This window comes from Heterocephalus glaber, unplaced genomic scaffold (assembly GCF_053883595.1).
Source record: "Heterocephalus glaber isolate CG9 unplaced genomic scaffold, H.glaber_assembly_v1.0 deba00001600, whole genome shotgun sequence".
NCBI classification, from domain to species: Eukaryota; Metazoa; Chordata; class Mammalia; order Rodentia; family Bathyergidae; genus Heterocephalus; species Heterocephalus glaber.
In genome coordinates, this window is record NW_028258372.1 from 33,864,929 (window position 1) to 33,890,518 (window position 25,590).

The 25,590-nt window shown below is 35.6% G+C and overlaps 1 protein-coding gene across 4 annotated transcripts in view; it reads right to left on the reverse strand.

Annotated features, from left to right (window-relative positions):
• The window catches only part of Zbtb41 (zinc finger and BTB domain containing 41), a 30,883-nt gene extending 13,331 nt beyond the window's left edge, over nt 1–17,552 (reverse strand). Inside the window, exons 1-7 of one of the 4 annotated variants that reach the window (XM_087193841.1) lie at nt 17,481–17,552; nt 15,472–16,700; nt 8,144–8,351; nt 7,390–7,459; nt 5,816–5,963; nt 2,707–2,836; nt 561–656 (exon numbers count right to left, since the gene is read on the reverse strand). In XM_087193841.1, coding sequence (XP_087049967.1) covers nt 561–656; nt 2,707–2,836; nt 5,816–5,963; nt 7,390–7,459; nt 8,144–8,351; nt 15,472–16,582 — 1,763 coding nt within the window. In that variant the 5' untranslated portion in view covers nt 16,583–16,700; nt 17,481–17,552. Of the gene's footprint in view, nt 1–560; nt 657–2,706; nt 2,837–5,815; nt 5,964–7,389; nt 7,460–8,143; nt 8,352–15,471; nt 16,701–16,985; nt 17,145–17,332 lie in introns of those variants that run through there. The other 3 variants (XM_021240621.2, XM_013077941.3, XM_021240620.2) reach the window with 3 other exon arrangements.
• Between the last annotated feature and the right edge of the window lie 8,038 nt (nt 17,553–25,590).

The following is a 25,590-nucleotide window of genomic DNA, read 5'->3' on the forward strand; positions in this document are numbered from 1 at the left end:
TTTCACAAAAAAGGGTTACATATTTAGGGGAAAAAAAACCCTAACATTTTACAAACTATAATATGGTCAGAGTCAGCCATTAAAACAATTGCACCCGCCCCCACCAGTACCAGGGATTGAACTCAGGGCCTTGTGCTTGCAAGGCAGGCACAGCGCCACTGAGCTAAATCCCTGGTCTGAGAATTCCAGAGTTTTAAACCTTGCCATATTTGTAATACTAATGATATCCTTGTAAAATAAGGAATTAAAAAATATACCAAGCTTGGAACACCAGAATTTTAATAGAGTTTCAAAGAAAAAAATTAAAAAGAAATTTTAATAATAACTTAGTAAATCTTTCAGTAAACTTGCTAATGAAATATTCAATATCTTATGTACAGAGCAAAGATAGTATTAAGATATATAGAGAAATCTATTCAGTAAGATTTTCTTTGCACAACTTTGCATATCATAAGGGCTAAGAAATACCTTAATTCAACACAAAAAATTAATAGGAAAATAGAACTAAAATGGAGATGTAATTTTCTCTTACTTAGTATATGAGAAAATGGCTTTCCTACCTGTATGAACTTCCATGCCGAAAACTTTGCCCACAGATACTACAAAGATGAGGCTTTTCTCCACTGTGGATTCTCAAATGTTCTTTTAAAGTAGTTCTGTGTTAAAAAAACATAATTTAAAATTCTTTTAACATCAATGCATATACTTCCCACACATTTCCAGAAAGCTTATTTGAAAGAGGTATTATGGCAATTCTTCTCCCTTTCTCCGTCAATACTTTTGCTCTTTCTAGGGCTATTTTCACCAAACACAGTTATTATGTCTCTATCTTTAAAAAAAAATTAAAATAAAACAAAGTAGCTTTGGCCTCCTTCGCCATTGGTTTGCTTACAGGTAAGCAAACTTTGAAAACATAATTTAAAAACTCAATTACTGAATTAGGTAAAAATGATGTGGATTTTGGTCAGCAGTGTTTCATAATATTTTCAAATCCAGTTTTTCCCAAACGTGTGCTCAACATTTATTTCAAAAATGTCTTGAGGCTTAAGACAACATTACAAATATCTGTAGCTTTTTGGTGTGGAAGTGAAAAAGCAACCTATAGAAAGGATGTGGTTGCTTTTCCCAAGTCCTTTTAGCCAGCTGACCCTGGATGGGTTACTGTGCAGCTATCACTACTCCACATATATCAGGAGTGACCCCTACAGCTCTAACTTTTGGGGCCTCCCCACATACTGAAGTGCTGAGAGGAAATGAAACTTTTTTGGGGGGGAGGGGTACCAGGGATCAAACTTGGGACCTTGCACTTGAGAAGCAGGCGGTGGAACCACTGAGCTAAATCCTCAGGCCCTAAACGAAACTTTTTAAGGGGGAGTAAGTTAAAGGTAAATATGACTCACCTTTGCAGGCTTTTAGCTATAACTGTCCCTGGGTTTTAAGAGTTTAAGGACTAAAAAAATGAAAGCAGAGCTCTGCCAGCAGAGGGTGCTCTTCTACAAGGTTCACCAACACTTGACAAGTGCCAGTTTCATTTATAAAACACTTTTGTGGAAAATACTCCTAAAAATATTCCTAAACCCCCTATTAAGTACTTAAGAGTGAAAACATAAAATGGTTATTTTTATTTGGGTTTTCAGCTTGTTTGCTTTTTGTTTTTACACAAAGCTCTAGATGGGGAAAAAGAAGATTATAATCCATGTAGTAAGCAACACAATTTTTCAATCTGTAACTATGATTTCATTGTATATAGTATACTGATTCTCCTATTCCTCCATCATAACCATCTGTTAAAGAAAACCATTTCTAATTTTTTAGTTATGAAATTTTTATGAACTGAAGATAAAATTTGTATGTACTATAAAGAGTAATATTAAACAAATATGTAGATTAAGAATTGGAAAATGAGTAGTACCCTAAAATACCTCCATAATGCTTCTCCTACATCTCATTCTTCTTCCTCAGAAAATAACCATATATACTAAGCATTTCCTTTTTTGTTCTACTATATACATAAAGGTGTGTGTGTGTGTGTGTGTGTGTGAGAGAGACTAAACAATACAGTGTACGCTTCTGAAAAGTTGAGTAGCAAGCACAAACCTTACAATACTCTTACTAGTAAGTACTAAAGGGCACAGAAAACAATGAGAATAGATCTCTGGATCAAAGTCTAGCTGGAGTTTGAGGGTTCCCTAGCATTTAAAATGTCCAGAGTTTTGACTCCAAGTTTTGACTTCCAAGGAGTTTCGGCTCCCTGCTTTGTCGTTCCTTCCCTGGAGTCCCAGTGGCATCTGTTCCCATACCTTGTGTGGACTCTGTAACTAGGCTCTTGTATTTCTTCACTGTCACTATGGACTTTGTCTTTCTTATATTTGCTAAGTCAGTTACCACTGATTCGTCCGCTTTATGGCTTTCAAACCATTGCAGTCTTCACACTTATTTTTCCTATCTTTAAAAAACAAACCTTTAATGAATTTTTAATTGGATTACATAGAGATAAAATGACATGTCAACCATTTAAAGCTGCAAATCCTGATTCCATATCATCTTATGCAGTGTATATAATATCTTCTTTTATCCTTATATTTTAAACTAATGCATACTTCAGGTATTGTGTCTTGAATTACTGTATCCATTCATATGTCATATTTATAATTATTTCTACACAAATGTACTAAAATTTTTCTGGTTATACAAATAATTCATCACCTTTCTCGTACTGATTTCCCACAAATAAAGCAAGTCCATTTTCTCTTTCCACCATGAGTACATTCTATATGGCGTTTCAAATTTCCAGTGTCGTTGAACTGCCGACCACATATATCACATGGAAAAGGACCTAAAAGAAAAAAGAAGAAAAGAATAGTGTGCATTTAAAGTTAAAGCACAATCCTGAGGTAAATTTAATAGATTTGCTATAAATTTATGGCTACCAATATCAGGGTATGAATCATAATACACTGCATTTATTGACTTGTAGTTTTCTCTCCCCTTCAGATTATTTCTAGAAGCCCGTTAACTATCATTTTTATGTCCCTAGAGCCATGTATAGGGCTGGCATGTAACAGACATATAATAAATGCCAAAGAAACTAATGTATTATAAGTTGAAATGGCCAATTCCTACTTTGAAATCAGACAGAAACCAAGCAGAAAATACTATATACTCTCTGTGAAGAGGAGGTGAAACCTTGAAAGAATGAAAAGAATAATAAGAGCTTATCTCTTGGAAATATACATGGGGTGATATGGTGAAGGTTTAAATTTTCAAAAATTGTTACACTAAAGGACACACTGGCATTAATCGCCCTCAAAACACTTCCCTTGTTTCAGGCTTATCCCATAGCTCTTGTCACTTTCTGAAGCCGTTCTCGAAGTCTTCGGTGGTGAGTGTCTTTAGTTGCACTGTCGTGACTGCCTCAATGTCTTGACTTGATTTAAAACGTGTACCTTCCATGGTCAGTCACCCACTGAATAGGGTGGATGGAGACACACCATAAAGCCTGCCGTCTGTTGGGTGGCACTCAACAGCAGCAATCACTGCAGATCTGATCACATCTCATAAAAATATTCACAAAAGAGGACTTTCAGGAACTGCTTCAAAGAGTGGCAAGAATGATGAGATAAATGTACTGAAAGGGAGGGAGAGTGTCATGAGGGGGATTAATGGCAATGTGTCCTTTACTGTAATAAATTTTTAAAAATGTAAATATTCACTATATATTGTGACCACACTGCATACCACTGTTCTCAACACAAGTTTTTGGTGATACTGAGTAGAGTGAAAATACTGCAGCACATTTTCATTTAATCTTACAAAATTAAACCAAATTTCTCATGGTAATAATGAAAACTCTGAATTTCACCATGATTTTAGCAAGTAAACATGTGGAGACAATAAGTTTTACTGCATAGCAAACTAAAAGAATATGTGAAAAGAAACACAGATAGAGCTCAAGGAAGATGTCTCAAAATTTGAAGGAACAAACTAAAGAAGAAATTGCAATGAATTAACCATAATAGCACAATTTGGACACTGGCATTCACAAACATATCTATAAGTATATAAGCATATAAAAATATCTATAAAATTGCTCAGTAGCCACGTAGCCTGGGAAAATTTCAACATGTTTTATATATTAGAAATGAGAGATGACCTCAAAAGTCTACATTGTATTAAGTATTTATAACATTTTTAATTTCTAATATATCATTTTCCATGGGATCTGAATCTTTTCCTCACTTATTAACTCATTCAACAAGTATGTTAATTCATATCTAGCCTTTTACTAAGTACAATGTGCTATTAAAAATCTCTCCACTCTCCCTGCTCCTACGGAGCACAAATGGACCCAAGAAGTTGACAAAAGCAGAGTATTTGCTTAGGTGAAAATCACTAAGATTAAGTAAATAAAAGACCCAAAATGAGCATTCATTATATTTTCCTGTAACTTTTGTTTAAAAAATATCATTTCTGTTTTAGGCTAAGCTGGTAGGATAAAATACTGGTAAGGCTGACAGCCATCTTTATCACAAATCATAGGAAATGAGGCCAAGGTAAAAACCAAAGCAACAAAAAAGATACAGTAATTAAAGTGACAGATTCATAATGATTGCAATCTGCACTTCTCAAAACACATTCTGCCTACTATGAAAATCACACCACATTCCTCCCTAGAATTTTGAAAATTCTAGTTTATAAGCATATACACACCAAATAAACTAGAATTTTCCTGTATATTTTTTTTCAATATGGAAAGAAGCAAAAGAATAATTTTTAAAAAGCTATACTGGTAAGTTTCGTGTCCCCGTGATCCACTCCCCTCCCCGGAATGTCTAAGTCTAACTAACTAGATGCCTCGGTTCCGTAAGAAAACTAACAAACCCACCAGCCTCGGTATCTTCAGTTTCCCCTCCTGGTTTGTAAGCCTTGAGTCTTCATTATGACCGGCGTTGACCACACCAGTGCCTACCTCTTTTTCTAGATGCACTCAAGTGCGTTCTTCCTCAGAAACTCCTTCCTGCTTCTCATCAAGAAACCAACCTTTATTTTCCTGTCTTGTGACACAGTGCCTACCTCTCTGTGTCACACAACACACAGCCTCCATTTGTATTGAAGTAAATTGTTAAAATCTGTCTGCTCAGACACATTTTGTTTTTTAAAGGTAAAATGTTGATCCTTTTATACATTTATACAGCAACTTTAGAAGACAGTACGGTGGTTTTTTACAAACTAAATATACTCTCTTACCATCTACTAGTGCCTTCACACTCCTAGGCATTTACCTAAGGAGCTGAAAATTTGTGTCCACATAAGAACTTGCACTATAGGGCTGGGGATTTAGCTCAGTGGCACCACGCCTGCCTCATACACCCAAGGTCCTGAGTTTGATCCCCGGTACCCAAAAAAAAGAAAAGAAAAAAAATTTGCACTACATGTTTATAACAGTTTTATTTATAATCACCAAAACTTGGGACATTCATCAGCTATAACAAATACACCACTTCGAGGGCCAGGGATTTAGCTCAGTGACACCACACCTACCTCGCAAGTGCAAGGTCCTGAGTTCGATTCCAGATACTGGAAAAAAAAAAAGTACACCACTCTGGTGGAGGATGCTGACAACAGGAATGGTATAGGTGTGTGGGAGCAGGGGCTATAATGAGAAATATCTCTAACCTCTTTAGCTGTGAATCTGAAACTACTTTAAAAAAAATAAGGACTTTAAAAGAAAGAGTAGTTTCAGAGATGTCTCCTCCATTATGAAGCAGTAATCAATAACTGTCACGACTGCTTCAAGAAAGAGTATCTTGCTTACCCAGATGGAACTTTTCCTGATGCTTTAACCGTGCAAACCGTGATTTGAAATGTTCTTCACAATAGGTACACTTAAAAGGCTTATCTTGAGAATGCAGAATCATGTGTTCCTCCAAGTGTGGTCTTCGAGTAAAAGATTTCTTACAAATCTAAATTAAAATGCATATAAATGCAAGAGAATCAGAGTTAAAAAAATTAAAACATTCATAATGAGAAAAAAATTCAGATGAAGAAAAATCTCTCCCAAAAGTATAACCAAATTCTAATTGTAGGGAGGGAGGGGGCCCTGGTAGAATTACAGTAAGGAATTATTTTAAATTAGTACTAAAAATAATTGAATTTCATCTCTTTGTAGGTTTAACAGGGCTTAATTCTAGACAATTCTTAATCTCTTAATTCTTAATATCTTTAATATATGTTTAAACCACTTATGTGTCAAAAATAAAAGACTTTATCATTGTCCCCGTGTATTTGATTAGGAATACGAGTAAGAAGTCACAGAAAAAGCATTTCAAAATTTATCTCTTTAAGTGGTCAGAAGGAAGAAACACAAATCTTAGAGAAATGTGACATTTGTAAGAATTTTATAAGGCTATTTCAACAAAAAAACATATATACCAGTCACAATACTAAGTATTTCATGGATTATTTTACTTAATTCTCACAATAATCCAATGAAGTAGACATAATTATCAATTTCATCAGTTTATAGCTGAAAATGATAAAACTCAGTAAGGGGAAGATAGAACTGAAAGTTGAATACTTTAGCGATGTAATAGGATAGCTGTCCATAAATTCTTGGCTCCCCCTAAAAAAGTCTAGTTCCCTTCGCCTTAAATCTGCCTGGCTACGGTGACTTGTTTGATCAGAAGAATGTGGTAGAAGTGAAAATTTGGTATGTCTGAGGCTACGCCATGAAAAGCTTTGTAATTCTTACCATTCTAGGCTTCCTGGAACACTCAGTCCTGGAACCCAGCAGCCCAAATAGCCTCATGAAAAGAACAAAGAGGCTCCTGGTCACTGGTCCATCCTTGTTTACTCCTAGTCATCAGGTAACACCAAACTGCCAGTCATATGGTTTGGCCACTTTGGAAGTGGCCCCAAACCAGGCCAGATCACCCACTAGCTAGACACAACTAAGTGACTTCAACTGACACTGTGGGAACAGAAAACTACCTAGCAAAAGCCTGCCCTACATTTGGATTCCTGATGCATAAAAAGGCAAAACAAAACAAATCAGTTGTGCAAGAACACTAACTACTGAGGTAGGTTATTATGCAGCAACAGATAACCAGAAATGGAGGTGAGGGATTTCTAACATTTCATGCTCTGCAACAGTAACATACAGATCAGGTATATCGCGTAAGAATACAACACAGTGATTTTGGTAAAAGTAAAAACTCATAATTTCTACTTCCCAGGTGCAACATCTAAAAATTAACTCATACCAGAATAACTTTGTATATACATAAAAAAAAAAAAACCTCTATATTAGTGTAAAACCTAATAACCTTTCTTTCCTAAAAGCACTATTAAACTTACTTTGGTTTTCTAATACAAATTAAAAATTCTTACATCACATTTCCAACTTTCACTCTTAGTCTTCTTAATGGAAATAAATTCTTGTGCATTTTCAGGATGAAATCTATCAAAGAAAAAGATGAAGAAAAGATTAGGTCAATATTCCACATAATCTACCAATAGTAATTGTAAGAATCAGGTACTGATTTCCTTCTTTAAAAAATAGGCACATGTAGTAAGAACACAGGTATCATCACCATTTTTAATAAATTTATCAGTATCCTTAAGTTTATGGAGAAATAGGTAAAGAAAATTCTAATCATATTTTAAATGCAAGTCAGAACCTAGCCATTTATAGATAATGTGCAGTGCTATTCACCAGATTTTTTTTAGTTCAGATTTCGTAAATTTAATTTTCTTCAGAGTAAATTTACAATACACTATTAAATATTCTCACAAACTTTTTTACACTTTAAACACAAACTTGAATATAAAAAACAAATTTCCAAGAGTTTTAAGACCATGCTATTTCTAAATACATACCTGGTAAAACACGAGACAGAAAAGAGGACAATCAAAATGTTAAACATAAACCTTTGTATTACAGACTATATTGTTTCAATATAAAAATATCTCATCTCAATAGCAACAAAAATATGAACAAACTAACATTTGCTGCTCTTAACTTGTAACCTGCAAAACATTAAGCAATGGAAGGATGGGAGATGGGCACTGCATAGATGCTTTTAGCTTATTCTATATACATGAGATGCCACAAGGTAGATTACGGAACCAAGGCAATACTTGCCTCTTTACATGCTTGGCTAAAGTCTTCTTGCTGGCGTGAAGTTTATTACAATAAGGGCATTTGTGCTCCTTCTTAGGAAATTCTCTTTCACTGCTGTGCCTCTTTCTGTGAACAGTTAAGTTAGACTTTGTTGAGTAGCGCTGGTGACAAACGTCACACTCAAAGGGCTTCTCACCGGTGTGCACACGGGTGTGGCTTTCATATTTCCCTATAAAAAGAAAAATTATGTTTAATCGTATATTTGCTGCACTGTGGCTGAAATTTGACAGTGGAATAAAGGTTATGATTTAGCAAATTTAAAATACAATCCCAAATCCACACAGAAAACGAGAAAAAAACGACCTAAACTTCTAACTCAGAGAAACCACCAAGATTGCTTTGAGCTTATCGTTCGGTATATACTTTCTCTAAAAAACTGGGGTCATTTGAAAACAATTATTCATGTCACACATTTTATTCACATCATACATTTGACATGAGTGATTTAAAAAAATATTTAAAAACTGTTGGCAAATTCTCTAAACTTAAAACTTTAAAAATTTTAAAACTAGCCTTTAGCAAAATATCTACTCATTATTATTTTCATAATTTACTATTACTATGTACATCCATAAAATGGAGGGAAATCATAATCTTTTATAAATACCCTAAATAAGGAAAATAATATACATATATTATATATTTTCATTTTTCTTCTCACAGAAGGTAATCTGGAGGGGCACTACAAAACTAGAGTACTGATCAAGACATGTACTCCACTCTAACATATTCATGTAAGAATTCCCCAACTTATAATAAACTAGGAAAGAAGGAAACTAACATTTGCATGCTTAGTACTAATCTTCTAAAGCCAATATATACAGATGGTATAAGACAGTGGTGGCAAACCTGTGGCACGCAAGCTGCAGTGGGCTGTTTCACTGAATGCTCTAAAAGGTTCACTATCACTGGTATAAGAAAAAACAGGAAAGCACGAACAGGTATAATGGATAGTCCTACATAAAGTGAGATTAGCATTATAATCTGCGTATCTAAGTGCTACATTTTCAGAACAGATGTTACAGCATTTCCAATAGTAATAACCAAGATAATTTAACATAGACTTCTCAAAGAGAAAAGTTACAGTGAAAAAATGAAAGGCAAAGATATATTTTAAACAGAGTATGGTTGTGTACACCAGTAAATGCAGCTATTCAGGAGACTGAGGGAAGAGGACTGCAAGTTTGTAGCCAGCCTGAACAATTTAGCAAGACCCTATCTCAAAAGTAAAAATAAACTAGGGGATGTAGCTCAGGGGTAGAGTGCTTGTCTAGCATGTGTGAGCCGCTACATTCAATCCCAGCACTAGAAAAAAACATTGGCTTAGAAAAAGTTCTTCTATATCATTATTTAGAACATAAACTTCTACATTCCATAGGCAAAACAGCATCACAGATAAACACATGGACCATGCACTAGGGCCATGCACTGGGATATGAATCCTAATAACAGGCTATAGGACCTTGGACAAGTAATCTTTCTATGCCTCAAATATTCCTGGACTAAAAAACTGGGATAATCACATTTTTACAACTTTATAGGAAATCAAGGCATTTTCCTTAAAGTAAGAGGAAGGATATCAATCAAAAACAAAGAAAAACAGAAGTTGGACAAAACCCATTAGGCATTTAAGTATAGACTATGTAGGTAATTTTTTTTTTTTTTTTGTAAAACATGCATGTAGCCAGAAAACATAGCCAATGTTTGGACATTTCCTAAACAGTGTATCTTAATTAGGCTAATAATTCAACTTCTGTGTACCTGAGTTAGTAACACTTCATCAGATTTTGAGAAATAAATTATACATGACACTATAACATTCTAATGTAAGCACTAGTGATTAATAGCCATCATTAACATTAGCATATGAATTACTGATCACAGTACGGACATGTAGATATACCTCAACTGCAAATCAAGCTACACCTAACTTATAACTATCCATTCCAAGACATATGAATGGTTTTCATTTCTGAGAACCTGCCACTGCTAACAGCGCCTAGTGTATCAGTTCCCTATAGACCAGTGCTAAAGCACACCTTCCCATTTACATATTCTTACAAATATCCTACCTCCATCATTCCCTTTACTGTGTTCAAGAGATCAGATCTAACATTGGGAAAAAGACAGAGGTCATTATATGAAACTTAAAAAAACGGTTTTCCTTGATTATAAAAGTTTTACATTTCACTTTTAAAACTATGTAAATAACACAAACTCATTGCAAAGTATGTAAACAAATCAAGAATATACAGTCTGATTTTTAAATGACCAATAAAGTGATTTTTGGAATCCATTCATTCTTAACTAGGGATTAACTGTGGCTGTGATGTTTAGAACAGATTTTTAAGACTGAAAGATACTTTATCAACCTTCTAGTGCTTAATCTCATTACTTATTACCAAGTGAACAAGAACACTAACTTAATAAACATCTTAAAGGATAAGAAAAATTTTGTAGCAATCTTTTACTGTCTACAAAAATACCTTTGCTGTAAAGATGCTGTATTAAATATTCAGTAATATTTTCCTTGTACTTAAGTCTTTTCTTGTTAGCAAATAAAAATTAAGTTACATGCTATTCAATACTAAAACCATCAAAGTGGCAGGTAAGTTAAAAAATCAAAACCATTTTGCCTACTAGGTTTCCATTTTCCTACAGATGAGCAGACGTGAAAAGATTTAAACCAGATAATAGACACTAAAGTTAAACTGAAATAGCTGTTAGACAACACTAAAGATTTTTAAAAACAATTTTAAATGCATTCTGCAAAAACCCATGAAAACAGAGAATTCATTATAACATTAAAACTTTTCTTGTTATTAAAGTTTAAGGCCACAACCCTTGTAAGACCTATTATCTCCATGGATTTGAAATTCTGAATAGAAGAAATAACCCAGAGGGAATGCTGGATTCAAAAGAGCCAGAGAGATCTCCAGAGACTAGTGGGAGGATAAAAATTTACCACCAAATAAATATCACATTTAAAGCAATTAGTAAGGGTGTATGTGTGTGTTGGGGGGAGGATATGCCTCAGCAGAAAACATCAGTATCTACATCTGTTTCTTCGTATTTATGTGGGGGGAGATACAATAATAAAGTATAAATCAAAAGGTTCTTCAAATGTACCAGTTCTAATTAAAAAATAAGTGTTCCTTCATAGAATATGACATTACATCCAAGCACTTTTGATTGGCAACAAAAACTACCTAATATTAAGAAATCTTATCCACAGTACTTTTCTGAACTAAATCCCATTATGAACTGTCTCAAATCATTTTCACATAAACAAATTTGACCTTGGGTTTCAGTATTGCCTTACACATGCCATGCAAAATTGTCAATTTGTATGCAGTTTTTCTAAAAAGAAATGTTAGTACATTTTTTATATATCTGATACTACTAAATCTTAAACAGTATCTTGAATCTATTCATATAACATACTATAAAAAATACATAACTAAAATATTTAGTCTTAAACTAAATTATGCCATTGTTGTACTAACTCTTCACTAAGAACTAAGTGGATCTGTCAGGATGGACTAGTATCTCATTTTTTAAAAGGGTTGCACAAAATATTTTTTACCTCTAGAAGAGATTGTGATTTTAATCCAAGGAAAGACTTTAGTTCTCTGTAGGAAAAATAAAACAGAAAAATTATCCAAATTTTCTCTCACCCCATCTGTCTTTTTATTTTTGCATCTTTACCCACTAGGTTTTTGGTGTAAGGGGAAAGGTCAGAGAATTCTTATTTGCAGGAGAATTTGCAGAGAAAAGGACAGCTGGAAAGGACAGCTAAGGAAAGATAGAACTGGATCAGAAGTCTCACTTCAACCAACTATTAAGAACATCAGAAAAGATAAAAGATCCGCAGTAATTCAATCAAATTATTACATTACACGTTGTTTAGCTAATGGTTCAAGTGAGTCTCTCAAATTCATTCCAAGGCAGCCAAGTTAAAAGCTGATAAGGAAGTGTAACTGGCTTCTTACAAGTTCAATGTGAAGCGAGATACCAACTTTTCCACTTAGCTCAAATAAATAAGCATTTACTGAAATTTTACTACTTAAAATGACCTAGGATATTACTTAAAATGACCAAGAATACTAATGAAGAGTAAAACGCATAAGCTTCAAGCTCCAAATTTAGTTAGAATTAACAATCAATGAGATAAAATAACACCCAACAATCTGGGTGGACATTTTTAAGTCCTATGAAAGGAATAAATGTAATACAAGGATTGGATGGTAGCTCTTAAACTGCTCAGAAAATACAGGACACTTCAGATATACATTCTATATATTCTTTTCATTCTACTCACCACCAATCCATACCATTTAATGTTCAGTACAACACTATGCTCTACCCTTGTCTCATTTTTCATTCCCAATACCATTCATCTTCTTGGTCCTGGCAGCAGTGTGCTTCTGGTCATTTGCTATATGCTCCTTCTTGTCTCCCTGGCTTTCTCATTCCTTTTCCCAATTTCCTTTCTACAGTGAAGCCGAAGTGATCTTTCTATAACTCCTATAGGCTGCCATTTTCTTTGTCAAGTGTTTTTGAACACTTGTTTCTCTCAGACAACATCTAAAGTCCTCTGTACCGCATACAAGCCATTCAAAATCTGACCTCTTCATACTTGCCGATCCTCATCTCCTATTATTTGCATTAGAATTCCTTGCCCATCTTGAAACCATACACATCTTAGTGATCTGTAGAATACAACATACCTCAATGCCTTTGTAAATTGGTCCTCCTGCCTTGTAAATTCCTACTAAGTCTCAGCTCAAATACTGCTTGCTCTATAAAACATCTTCTGATCCCCACAGTCCTCTGTATTTATCTTGGTAAGATTATCGTTATTATAATATAGTTGTTTTCTGTATGCACCCATTAAGCTCTAAAATTTCAGAGGATATATCATTTCATATTTATTTATGAAAGTGTTAGGCAGCTTAGAGACAATAAATGTTTGATTCCTGAATAAGAGCAGCTATCATTCCTTGAACACTTAAATCTGTGCAATATCTTAAGTGATTCCTTATCCCCTTTATTCCTCATCATAATCCTCCATAAGAAGGTGCTATTAGCATCACATTAGCATGGTCTCACACAGAAAACAAAAGCAGATGGGCTAAGTCCTGTATTAAAGTCCTGGATTAAAAAAATTCAGGCAGCCTGATATTACTTAGCTTATGCTTTTTAATCTATTTGATATAAGATATACATAAAAGGAAGACAGAGAGAGATATACTAATGTAGTAGAGACGAGAAAGTACTAGCAAAAAGCAAGCACCTCTAATATGGATAAGCATAAGGGGAGAAGTGTAATGTAAAGCACGTTTTGAAAGTAATCTAGACATGAGCCTACAGTGTGACCTATTGATTCCGTAACTACCTGGACTTAATTTGGTAAAAGGCATTTTACAGCCCTCCTCTTAGTACAACACACCTTAATTTTGAACAATGTCTTCTGAATTTGTGTAAAACTCTAGTTTCCTGGGACATTAAATGCAGTTCTCTCAAAAGTGTCTTGTGATAAAATTTGAAGGAATGCTATAGTAAGCAAAATTCAGTTTGTTTCTTTTTAGAAAATGTCACAGAACAGATTATGTATTATGGAAAAGTTGCGTTGTTTTTTTTTTGTACCAGTTATTGCACTCGGGACCTTGCGCTTGCCAGGCAGGCAGCGGAACCACTGAGCTAAATCCCTGCCCCTAGTTTATGTATTATAAAGTATAGTTTACCCAATTGTCTTGTGTGTGGTACAGGGCCTTGCAAATGCTAGTCAAGCAACAGATCTACCACTGAGCTATAGCCTAGGCCCTAGCTTTCCCAATCTTACTGGGACCCTGAATTTCTCTCCCTCATAAACCATCTCACAGCCCAATCTCACTGTTCAGCAGGATAATCTGAGATCTATGTGCTGGACCTATAATGCATGCTGTGAAATGACCCTTGCTCAGTCATCTCCAAGTCAAATTGGTCAATTAAGGCAGAATCCAGGAAGCATGTGCTAAGGTACAAAGTCTAAGACAGAATCCATCAGAAAGATGAAATGTTCTCAAATACCTCAACCCAAAATAGCAGTTCTCTCCTCTATATATACCCTCATAGTACTCGTTAATAGCTCTAAAACACTGTTAATTAGCCTAACAAGTTCCTTGTATAAATAAGTTCTTCCAATTGGCTAAACTACCAAAGAAGTTATTTTATTCATATTTGTACAGAGCTTCACAGTAAAAAAATTAATAAATTATTAAACTGGATTGTTGAAAGAGTTCTCATTCAGAAAGTCAATAAGCATTTAAAAAGCAAAAAGTTACCATGGTAATGCCATAGTGTATATTGTAGCATATTTTGATAACAATTGATTACCAAAAATTTACAAAGCCAATTTCTACCTAGATCAGTAACATAAGTAACTGAACAGTACCAGAGACATGGGCATAAACTAAACTGTGTAACTAATTTTATAAGATTAGGTTGCACTTACATTTTATCATTGTACTGGTTAAAATATATTTCACAATTCCCTAACTTGAATTTACATGTAAAGAGCTTAACTATTGCAATTGAAAGTATATATTAGAATAATAGTTCATATAAGACACTTTCAAAAATTATTTACTAGCAAATTTTACTAGATTTTACTAGCAATCTCAAAATATTAAATAAAGGCTTCAGGTTATAGAACACATTTCTTAGGCTTTTCTAATGGGGAAAAGTTGACAACTAATTAGGGTACTTCCTAAATTATCTACCTACAGTATTAAATTATATTCAGCACAATTTTATTTTTCACTACATATTAGTCTAATACATCACAATTCTAAAAACTGCTGAATACTAGAAAGGTGACTGTATTTATAACATACATAGCACAAAGCATAAGGAGGAAATAGTATACAAATTATTAAATTAAATCTGATATAATTAATGACTCAAAAGTAGCACTTATCTCTGAAATTAAATTGCTGTATAAACCAAAGCTGTACATAATTATTAATACTCTAGAGTCTTTCACACCAAATATATGAACTAACGATCTGTTAGCTGTTAGGATACAATGAAGAAAAAGTAGCATGTAAAGCATAATATAAATACTTAATTCCTGAGTCACAACAAATTTAAAAGAACAGGATAAACTGTATTGAAAAACTGAATTATCATCCCTACTTAGGCATTCTTTTAAAGTTACTTTCAAAGTTTAGTTTTAAATTATCACCTTTAAGAGATCAAACAAAGGTAAGTCATTAGAGACACAAAACAAAGCTTTCTTTTCTTACCTATTCGGTCAAATGTTTTATCACATTTAGGACACTGCAATATTTTTTTGTTACTGTTTTGAATGACTACTGGAGTTAACCCTTCATGAATGTTTCCTACAGAATCAGCAGCTTCAGGTTCCTCTTCCACATCATTATCTTTTTCACTTTGTTCTTCAATGTCAGAATATTCATCTGACATCTCCTCTTCTAGCTCATCCTCTTCAGCATTATATTCACTTCCAGGATCCTCTGAATCATTTCTATCCGACTTTTCCTTATCAAAACTTTCTTGATTCAAATTGTCTGACCCATCACCACTTTCTTGTTCATCATCACTGGTGTCATCAAATTTAATAGGGCACTTCCGATTCCTTTTTGATCTTCTTGCTGAAAAACTTCTCTCCAGCATTTTTAACCCATGTTTTTTCCCTAATAAAAGGGACCTATGAGTTTTAGCCAAGTGATTCTCTAAAGACTTTTTATAACAAAAATGTCTACTACAGAATTTGCACTGATGATTATTTGATAGTCTTCCAGTTAATTCATTTAGTGTTTCTTCTGGTGAGGACTTTTCAGTTAGTTCTGATTGAAAAGTGGCAACATTTTCATTATTTAGCAGCTTTACTGCATCTATAATGTCCAAAAATTTTGCAGCCTCTAAAACAAGAGGTATTTCATATTTGTACACAAAGAACTCTGATGTATAAAGAAATTCAAGCAAATGCTGAAAAACTGAATGTGTTACGTGATCCAGGGTGACAACATCAGTGCTTGGATTTTTACTCAAACATGCATGAAAATAACTACTGCCAACAGCAACGACTACTTTATGTGCACTAAATTCTTTTCCTTCTACTATGATAAGTAAATCACAGAAAGATGGTTGCTTCTGCCTATCATCATTTAAGTACTTTAGCAAATTCTTATTATACTGCAAAGAACTCAAAAGCTTTCTCTGATCTGGAGAGGGAGGAAGGTCCTGGTAACAGTGAAGAGCTTCAGGTCTTTCTGTAGAATGAGTGGTCACTTGGTCACACTCCACTGCAACATTTCCTTCTGAAGAATCTTTATGATAGCCTAGATGAATCTTTTCGTCAAGACTTGAAGCAACCTTTCTCCTTTTCTTCATTGCAGTACAGCAATTTCAAAACAGGAAACTTCATAAGGGTCTTAAAGAGATTTATAAAGGAAAACTAGATTGTCTTGGTTAACAGCTTCTGCAGGGGCGTGCCCGAGGGTTTCATGGTCTGCAAAAGTGTAAGAATCATGTAAATTAACTCCTAAAGCAATCTTAAAGGAGTCAAGCAATCTGTCAACTCATCTCTTCTAAATTATAACTAAATTATGACAAAGTCGCAACATTCATTCATGGTTAAGATTTTAGGGCGGTGAACAAGGAGGGCCAGGTTAGAAAAGACAGCCAACAAAAGAATAATTTTAAAGGAAGCCAGAGCACACCTCCCAGGCCTGATTTACCAACAGGGTGGTAGTAACTGAGCAGAAATGGGTGGAATCCCTCCAAGATCACTTACATAGTGCAGATCGAGGGGGGCTTCGGTCGTGGTTTAGGGGTGCTAGGAGAGTGACAATAAAGGCGTCGCGGACGCAAAACCCGAGGCTCTCCATAAACGTGTTTTCCCGGGGCAGACAAGGCACAGTTTTTCAGACACAGAGCGCGTCCCTCGCCCCAAAACCTCCGGGCAGGAGACGGCCCCAGGAGGGGCGCAGACCTAGAGAAGCGAGGTCACCCGGAGGGAGGACTAAAGGGAGCCACAGAGCTTTCCCAGGCCCCGGCTAGGCGGAGAGTGCTCTCGCCGATAAGAAGCCCGCTACCCTTCCCACCCAGTTCCCCAGGGCAAACGCCCCGCCGACCCATTACCGGGAACCCAAGGCTCCCCCGCTGGCTCCCTGCCGCCGAGCTCCACTCAGGGCGCGCACTCTCCAGCGCCTACCCACTTCCGGGTTCAGCCCCCCACCTCACCCCCTCCGCCGCTCCTTCCCCTCCCGGAGTCAGGCAGCCTCCGTACCGCCGAACGCGTCAACCGAGCGCGCAGCCTCCAAGCGGCCTAGAGAGACCGGCGCGCGCCCCCTGCGCCGCCGAAGCGCATGCGTGCGCACTCTTCTTTACGCATGCTCTATAGCGTCAACTGGCTCCTTTGGGAACCCTGAAGTCTCTTACTCCAGGTTTTCGTAGAAGCTGGACGGCTCGCGGTGCTTGAACCGGCGAATCTTTGCTTCGGGTGGGGAAAGAAAGGGGAGAGGATTGATGTGGAGTGTGTAAGAAATCGATAGAGGCGCAGTAGCGCGGCCAGATTACATTCTCACTGGTGTATTTAATAGTTTGAAACCAACCAAACCCTAACCGCCGGAAACCGATCCCAGCGCGCACACTGGCAAACACCTAACCGGTACGGATTTCGCCTCGTTAGATGTAAATGGCAAGGCTTAAATGCAGTTGCTGCTAAAAAATTTTAGAACTTTTTATTGCACGCAGAAAGCATAGAAAAAAGATACAGATGGTAGAAAAGTATACCAAAACAAAAAACTCCAAATGAGAACTTTTGGAGTTAATAGCTGGTGTTTTGCTTTTCTGATAGTCCCACTTGGACAGATACTACAGGTGTGAGATCACATTTTGAGTAGAAAGCTAGGTCATGCGATTTGGGGCATAAGGACAGTAAGTGATCAAATGAAATGGGCCCAACCTCTCTTAGCATCCACTCCGCGCTCCCACAGTGTGGCTGGGAATCCAGATACGCTTTCAGTGGGGTTGGATGATTCTCTTGTGGATAGGAGGACTTTTGAGGACATGCCTAAAATTTGTTTGCTCAAACACACTGTTGTGTAGGTATGTTTTAGATGTGATTAACAGGCAATCAGTAGACTTTGGGTAGATTACCCTCTAGTACTGTGATGGACCACAGCCTATCAGTTGGAAACCTCAGAAGCAAAAACTTGTGTTTGCCAAGAAACAGTTTTCCTTAAGACTTCAACTTATGAAACTTCCCTGAGTTTTCAGCTGTTGCTCAGCAGAATTTGCATCAAAACTGAAACCTCAAGTCTTCTATGAAATTTCAGCCTACAGGCCTATTCTATGGATTTTAGACCTTCCACCCCTACAATCATGTGAGCCAACTCCTTCATATCTCTGCCTCCATCCTATTTCTCAATCATATAGCACTAAAGTTCAGGACATCCACCACCCTAAAGATGCCAGAAATTTTGGCAGAAAAGATAACAAACAGGGCAAAGGCTCACAAAAGAAACAAGGCTAAGAAACAGAATCTTCAGACATCAACATTTCTTTCCACTATCTTCCTTTTGATGATCAGTTTTGGTTTTAACTTCCTTTAGCAAGCTGTTTCACAAGTTTATTTCTAAATATGTAATTTATTTTCATTTATTCAAGTGCATATGTGTCAAACAGGTACTTTGAGGAATGAAATTTTAAATAAACATTTTTCAATAGCATCACAAATATGAAATAAGAAATACCTAGGAATGAATCTTAACAAGTTATAGTCAACCTTTATATACGATTCTCTTCAACGGGACTAGCAAACTACTTTCTGTCAAGGGCCAAATATAAAATAGTTTTTTTCTCTATCTCACTTTTTTCCGCATTTTTAAAAACAATGCTTTAAAAATGAAAAAGGATTCTTATAAACCATACAAAAAAGCAACCACAAGTGAAATATGGCATATCATCATGGTTTTCTGACTTCTAAAACATTTCAGAGAAGCTGAAGACCTAAATAATTGAAAAAAATAAGCTTCATTAGCCCCTTTGGGCTCCTATGAAAAATACCATAGACTGAAATTAAACAATAGAAATTAATTTCTCACAGTTCATGGAAAGTCGCAGACGATGCTGCTAGCATTCAATGGGTGGTGAGGCTTTTTTGCTGTGTGCTCATCTGGCAGAAGGGATGAAAACTGTATCTCCGTGTGGTAGACACAGCACAAGGGCAAAAAAGAGCCTTGAACCACTTCCCTCCAGCTATTTATTTTATTGTTGATTGCTTGCTTGTATTAGGGACAAGTTAGGCAAGTGTTTAGTTAGTGTACTAAACTACATTAGTAAACCTTTTGGGGGGGGCGGGGGGAGACTGACTCTTGCTAAATTGCCCAGGTTTTGAATTTGCTATCTTCCTCGATCAGTCTTCATCAGTCTTTCGACTAGCTAGGATTGCAGGCATATGCCACTACATCGGTTCCTCCAGCTCTTTTTTAAGGCACATTCACCAGTGAAGGCAGAAACCTCCTAATAATCACTTCTCAAACGGCCCCACCTCTTAATGCCCCTAGAAAGGAAATTAGGTTTGAGTGTGTGAATTCTCTTTCGGGTGGGTATGACATTCGGACCATAACATATACCATATGTAAAGATTAGACTAATCAATATTATAAGGATGTCTTCAAATTAATGTATAGATTTTAAAACATCAAGAAATTGGACTTAATCAATGTTAAACTTTTTTTCAAAAGCTATCCTTAAAAAAAAGGAGAAACCATAGACTAGAAGAAGACCTTTGATAAATATGTATCTGGCAAAAAATTTATATGGAGAATATAAAAAACTAATCAATAAGATGAAATATATATGTATTAAAGTAAGCAGAATATTTGAAGAGAAATAAATGGGAGGATCTTATTTTGAATTTATATTTTAATAGAGATGTAAATTAGCCACAATTAGATACCTCTATACATCTATAAGAATATCAAAATTGTTGGTGAGGATGTGGAGCCACTGAAAAATCTTACACACTTCTTGTGGGAATATAAATGGTACAGGCACATTGGAAAATGGGTAATTCCAAAAACATCATACTTATGCACACTATACAAGAAAACCATTCCGTCTTCATCCAACAGAAATTACTGGTTCCATACAGCTTTACTTACAAAAAATTCATAATCATTTTGCTTGTAGTCACCAAAAACTGAAAACAATCCAAATGTCCCCACACAGATGAATGTTCCCAAAAAATGCATAATCACATAATAAAATACTATTATTAGACAATAAACTAATGATAAAAGGAAACAACATAAATATGTCTCAAGTATGCTGAGTAAAAGACAATTTGTACATGATCAAAACTTTAGAAACTGTTAGTTACACTAACAATGCTAATCAATTGGTTGTGACAATTGAGGGGAGAGGCAGGGAAAAGTGAGAGATTACAAAAAGGTAAAAGGTAACATTTGTTCATGCTTTTGATTATAGGGATGGTTTCACCAGAGCATACACATGTTATAACTTACCATACACTTTAAATGCATGTACAATGTTCTGTAAGAAACCTAATTAAAGCCATTAAAAAAGACACAACAACAGAAAAATTCAGTGAAACACAAAAGAGAAACAGAAAATCCTGAAATGGACCCAAATTCACAGGCAAATTTACTTTATGAAAAGATAAAATCTTCAGTTCCTGATAAGAAAATTGACTTTCTAGTTAATAAGAATGAAAAATGAAATGGATATAAGAAATAAAAAAGTCTTATATGAATTTCTCTATAGATTAATACAAAATGGATTAAAGGTTTCAATGTAGAAACTGAAGCCATGAAAGTATTGTAGTAAACATTTTTTTTTTTTTTTGAGACAGGGTCTCGCTATGTAGTTCAAGCTGACCTTGAATTCACTATGTAGCTAGCCCAAGCTATCTTCGAACTTAGGGCAATCCTCCTGCCTCAGCTCCCAGAGTGCTAGAATGGCAAGCATGTGCCACCACACCTGGCAAAAACTGGCATTACAATGGAAAAGGTCTCTTTATAAATCTGAATTCAGAAGCTATTAAAGGGAAATTATTAAATCATCATATAGATTTTTTTTTAAATTGCGTGGAAAAGGAATGATGTATTAAGACGTAACCCTTGGGCCACTCCTGTAATCTCAGCACTGTGGAAGGCAGAGACAGAAGATCACAGGTTTCAGCCCAGCCTGGGCAATTTAATGACTTAGTAAGACCCTACTCAAAATAAAATTTTCCAAAAAGCCTCGAATGTAGCTCACAGGGAAGGCCCTGGTTTCAATCCCCAGTACAACCAAAAAAGAAAAAGATTTGAACCCTGACTTTTGACTGTATTCTTCTTATGATATTACCCTACCTCAACTTATTTTTAAGAGCAAAAGAGAAAAATTCAGGCAATGTTACTATGTTCTGGACAAACTACTTTTTCTAAATAATTGCCATTGAAAATATTCAGCTGACTGAAAAATAGCTATGAATCTCTAAGAAATTAATGATTGTCAAGGTATAAAAACTGAAAGGGTCCCAAAGATGATGGCATCCTCCAAGTTTTCCCCTCTAGTCAAGAACTGTTTATATTAATGACACACATCAATAATAATATAACTGGGTCTCAGTTTAATTTCCTGGAACACGAATCTACTTTTATGGGTAATGGGAACAATTATTTTGATTTAAATTTAAGCAGTCTTAAATTACCTGGCAGTTTTGGTGTAATCATGTAAAATAAGTGTTGCAATATCTTTATATTTTCTATGCTTAAAAGCTTGCTTCCCCACCCCCAGGCCCTCTAAATATAATTTTCTCTCTTCACAATATTATTTTTCCACTATGTTCCATCTGTTATTTTAGTGCAGTCCCATCGATTTACATGATTTTTTTTGGCTTAAATTATTTTATTGGTACATTTTAGGTTTACAGTATGTTTACATTTATTATTTGGGCCTTGTACCTGTACATGATGTATCTTGGTTCTTATTTTTCCCCATTCCCTTGTGCTTCTTTCACCCCCTCCACCCTTCCCTATTTACAAAGACTTTGATTCCATTTTTTGCTTTTCTCATAATTTTTCCTTTCCCTTCTTTCCTTTTCCCTTCCCCTCCCACTTCCCCTACCACTTTGGACCTTTTCTTCCTATTTCACATTATCAATTATTCATTTTAATCATTGTAATCCTTATTTACACTTTCAGTTTCTCACACTAGAGAAACTATTTGGTATTTACACATGTGTGTCCCATCTATTTCACTTAAGAGTATGGCCTCAATATGCATCCATTTAGCTATAAATGTCTCTAGTTTCTCATTCTTTAGGCTGAGTAGTACTCCATTTTATTAAAAAACCACATCTTTATCCAGTTTCCAGTTGATGGGCACTTGGGCTGTTTCCAAGCTTTAGCTATTACAAACTGTGCCACTATAAACATGGGTGCACATATATCACTGTGGTAAGATTCTTTTAATTCTTTTGGGAAGATACCCAGTAGGGGAATAGCTGGGTCAAATGGGACCTCTAGTCCTAGTTCTTTGAGGTATCTCCACACTGATTTCCATAGTGGTTGCACCAGTCTGCACTCCCACCAACAATGGAGAAGGGTTCTTTTCTCCCCACAACACCACCAGCATTTGTTATTGGTTGATTTCTTGATAGCAGCTATTCTTTCTGGGGTGAGGTGGAATCTCAGTGTTGTTTTCATCTGCATCTCTCAAATGACCAGTAATGTTGAACATTTTTCCATATGTTTATTTGCTGCTTTTACTTCTTTGTCTGAGAAATGTCTGTTCATTTCAGATGCCCATTTTTGAATTGGTCTTTAAATCTGGGGGTCTGATTTTTTTCAGTTCTTTATATATTCTAGATAGTAGTCCTTTGTCTGAGGAACAGCTGCTAAAAAAATTTTCCCACATTGTAGGTTGTCTCATGGCTTTGTTGGTGGTTTCTCTTGCAGTGCAGAAGCTTTTTAATAAGATGAGATCCCAGTTGTTGATTCTTTCTGCTAGTTCCCGTGCTACTGAGGTTTTGTTCATAAAGTCTTTTCCTATGCCAATATCTTCAAGAGTTCTACCTAACTTATCTTCCAGCAAGTTTAGTGTTCAGGTTTTAATAGTTAGATCTTTAATCCACTTTGATCTTAGTTTGGTACATGGTGATAGATATGGGTGTAGTTTTAATCTTTGGCAAGTTGAAATCCAGTTTTTCCAACACCATTTATTAAATAGGCTATCTTTCCTCCAATGAGGGTGGTTGACTCCTTTGTCAAAGATGAGGTGGCTGAGTATTTCTGGAGTTGTTTCTGCATCTTCTAATCTATTCCACTGATCTTTGGTTCTGTTTCTTTGCCAGTACCATGCTGTTTTTATCCCAGTAGCTTTGTAGTATAGTTTCAAGTTGGGGATTGTGATACCCCCTACCATGTCTCTGTTGCCTAGAATTTCTTTTGCTATTCTAGGTCTCTTCTGGTTCCAAATGAATTTTTGGATTGTTTTCTCTAGTTCTGTGAAATATATTGTTGGAATTTCAATTGGCATTGCATTAAATCTATATAGTAGTTTTGGAAGTATGGCCATCCTCATTATATTGGTTCTTCCTATCCAGGAACAAGGATGTCTTTCCATTTTCTTATATCCTTTTCGATCTGTTTTTTCAGATGCTGTCGTTTTCTGTGTAGAGGTCTTTTGCTTCCTTTGTTGTATTGATTCCTAGATATTTCATTTTTTTAATACTATTGTAAAAGGAATTGTTTCCCTAATTTCTCTCTCAGCTAGTCTGTTATTTGTGTATAAGAAGGCTATTGTTTTTTGAGTGTTGACCTTGTATCTAGCTACTCTATTGAATCTGTCGATTAAGTCTAGGAGTCTTTTGGCGGAGTTTTTTGGGTCTTCTATGTAAAGTATCATATTATCAGCAAATAATGACATTTTAACTTCTTCCATTCCTGTCTTTATTGCTTTAATTTCTTTCTCTTGTCTAATTGCTGTAGCTAATGTTTCCAGAACTATATTGAACAGGAGTGGTGATAGTGGGCATCCTTGTCTTGTTCCTGATTTTAGTGTGAAAGTTTTCAGTTTTTGACCATTTAGTATGATGTTGGCTGTTGGTTTTTCATAGATAGCCTTAAGCGGGTTGAGATAAAGATCTTCTATTCCAATTTTCTTTAGGTTTTTATCATGAATGGGTGTTGGATTTTGTCAAATGCCTTTTCTGCATCTATTGAGATGATCATACGGTTTTTGTCCTTGGCTCTGTTAATACAGTGTATTACATTTATTGATTTACGTATGTTGAACTATCCCTGCATCCCTGGGATAAATCCGACTTGGTCAGGGTGTATGATCTTCTTGATGACCCTCTGTATTCTGTTTGCCAGTATCTTGTTGAGGATTTTTGCATCTATGCTCATTAGGGAGATTGGCCTCTAGTTCTCTTTTTGGGTTATGTCTTTCCCTGGTTTTGGAATCAAAGTAACACTTGCTTCCAGAAATGAATTTGGAAGCCTTGCTTCCCTTTCAATTTCCTTGATGAGTTTAAAGAGTATTGGTGATAGTTCTTCTTTAAATATCTTGTAGAATTCAGCAGTGAAGCCATTAGGACCTGGGCTTTTCTTTGTTGGTAAACTTTTTATTACATTTTCAACTTCACTCATTGTAATTGGGGTGTTTAGAATTTCTATATCTTCTTCATTTAAGTTTGGCAATTCATATGTATCTAGGAATCTGTTCATTTCTTTTGTGTTTTCCATTTTGTTAGAGTACAGGTTCTCAAAGTAGGTATTGATGATTCTCTGGATTTCTGCTGGATCTATTGTGACTTCCCCTTTTTCGTTCTTAATTGCATGGATTTGAGCCTTTTCTTTCCTTTTTCTGATAAGGTTGACTAAAGGTTTATCAATTTTATTTATTCTTTCAAAAAACCAACTCTTTGATTCATTGATTTTTTTTGTATCATTCTCTTAGTCTCCATTGCATTGATTTCTGCTCTGATGTTTATAATTTCCTCTCTTTTATGAGCTTTGGGTTTGTTATGCTCTTCTTTTTCTAGGAGCTTGAGCTTCTGCATTAAATTGTTAATTTGAGTTCTCCCTGTTTTCCTAATATGGGCATTCACTGCTATGAATTTCCCTCATAGAACTGCTTTCATTGTGTCCCATAGATTCCTGTATGTTGTACTGCCTTTATCATTTACTTGTAGAAACTGTCTAATTTCTTCTTTAATTTCCTCTGTGACCCATTGGTTGTTCAGGAGGGTGTTATTCAATTTCCATATGTTTGTGGGAGTTTTGCGGTTTCTTATGTTATTGTTCTCCAATTTTATTGCACTATGGTCTGATAATATACAGGGGGTAATTTCAATTCTTTTACATTGACTTAGACATGTC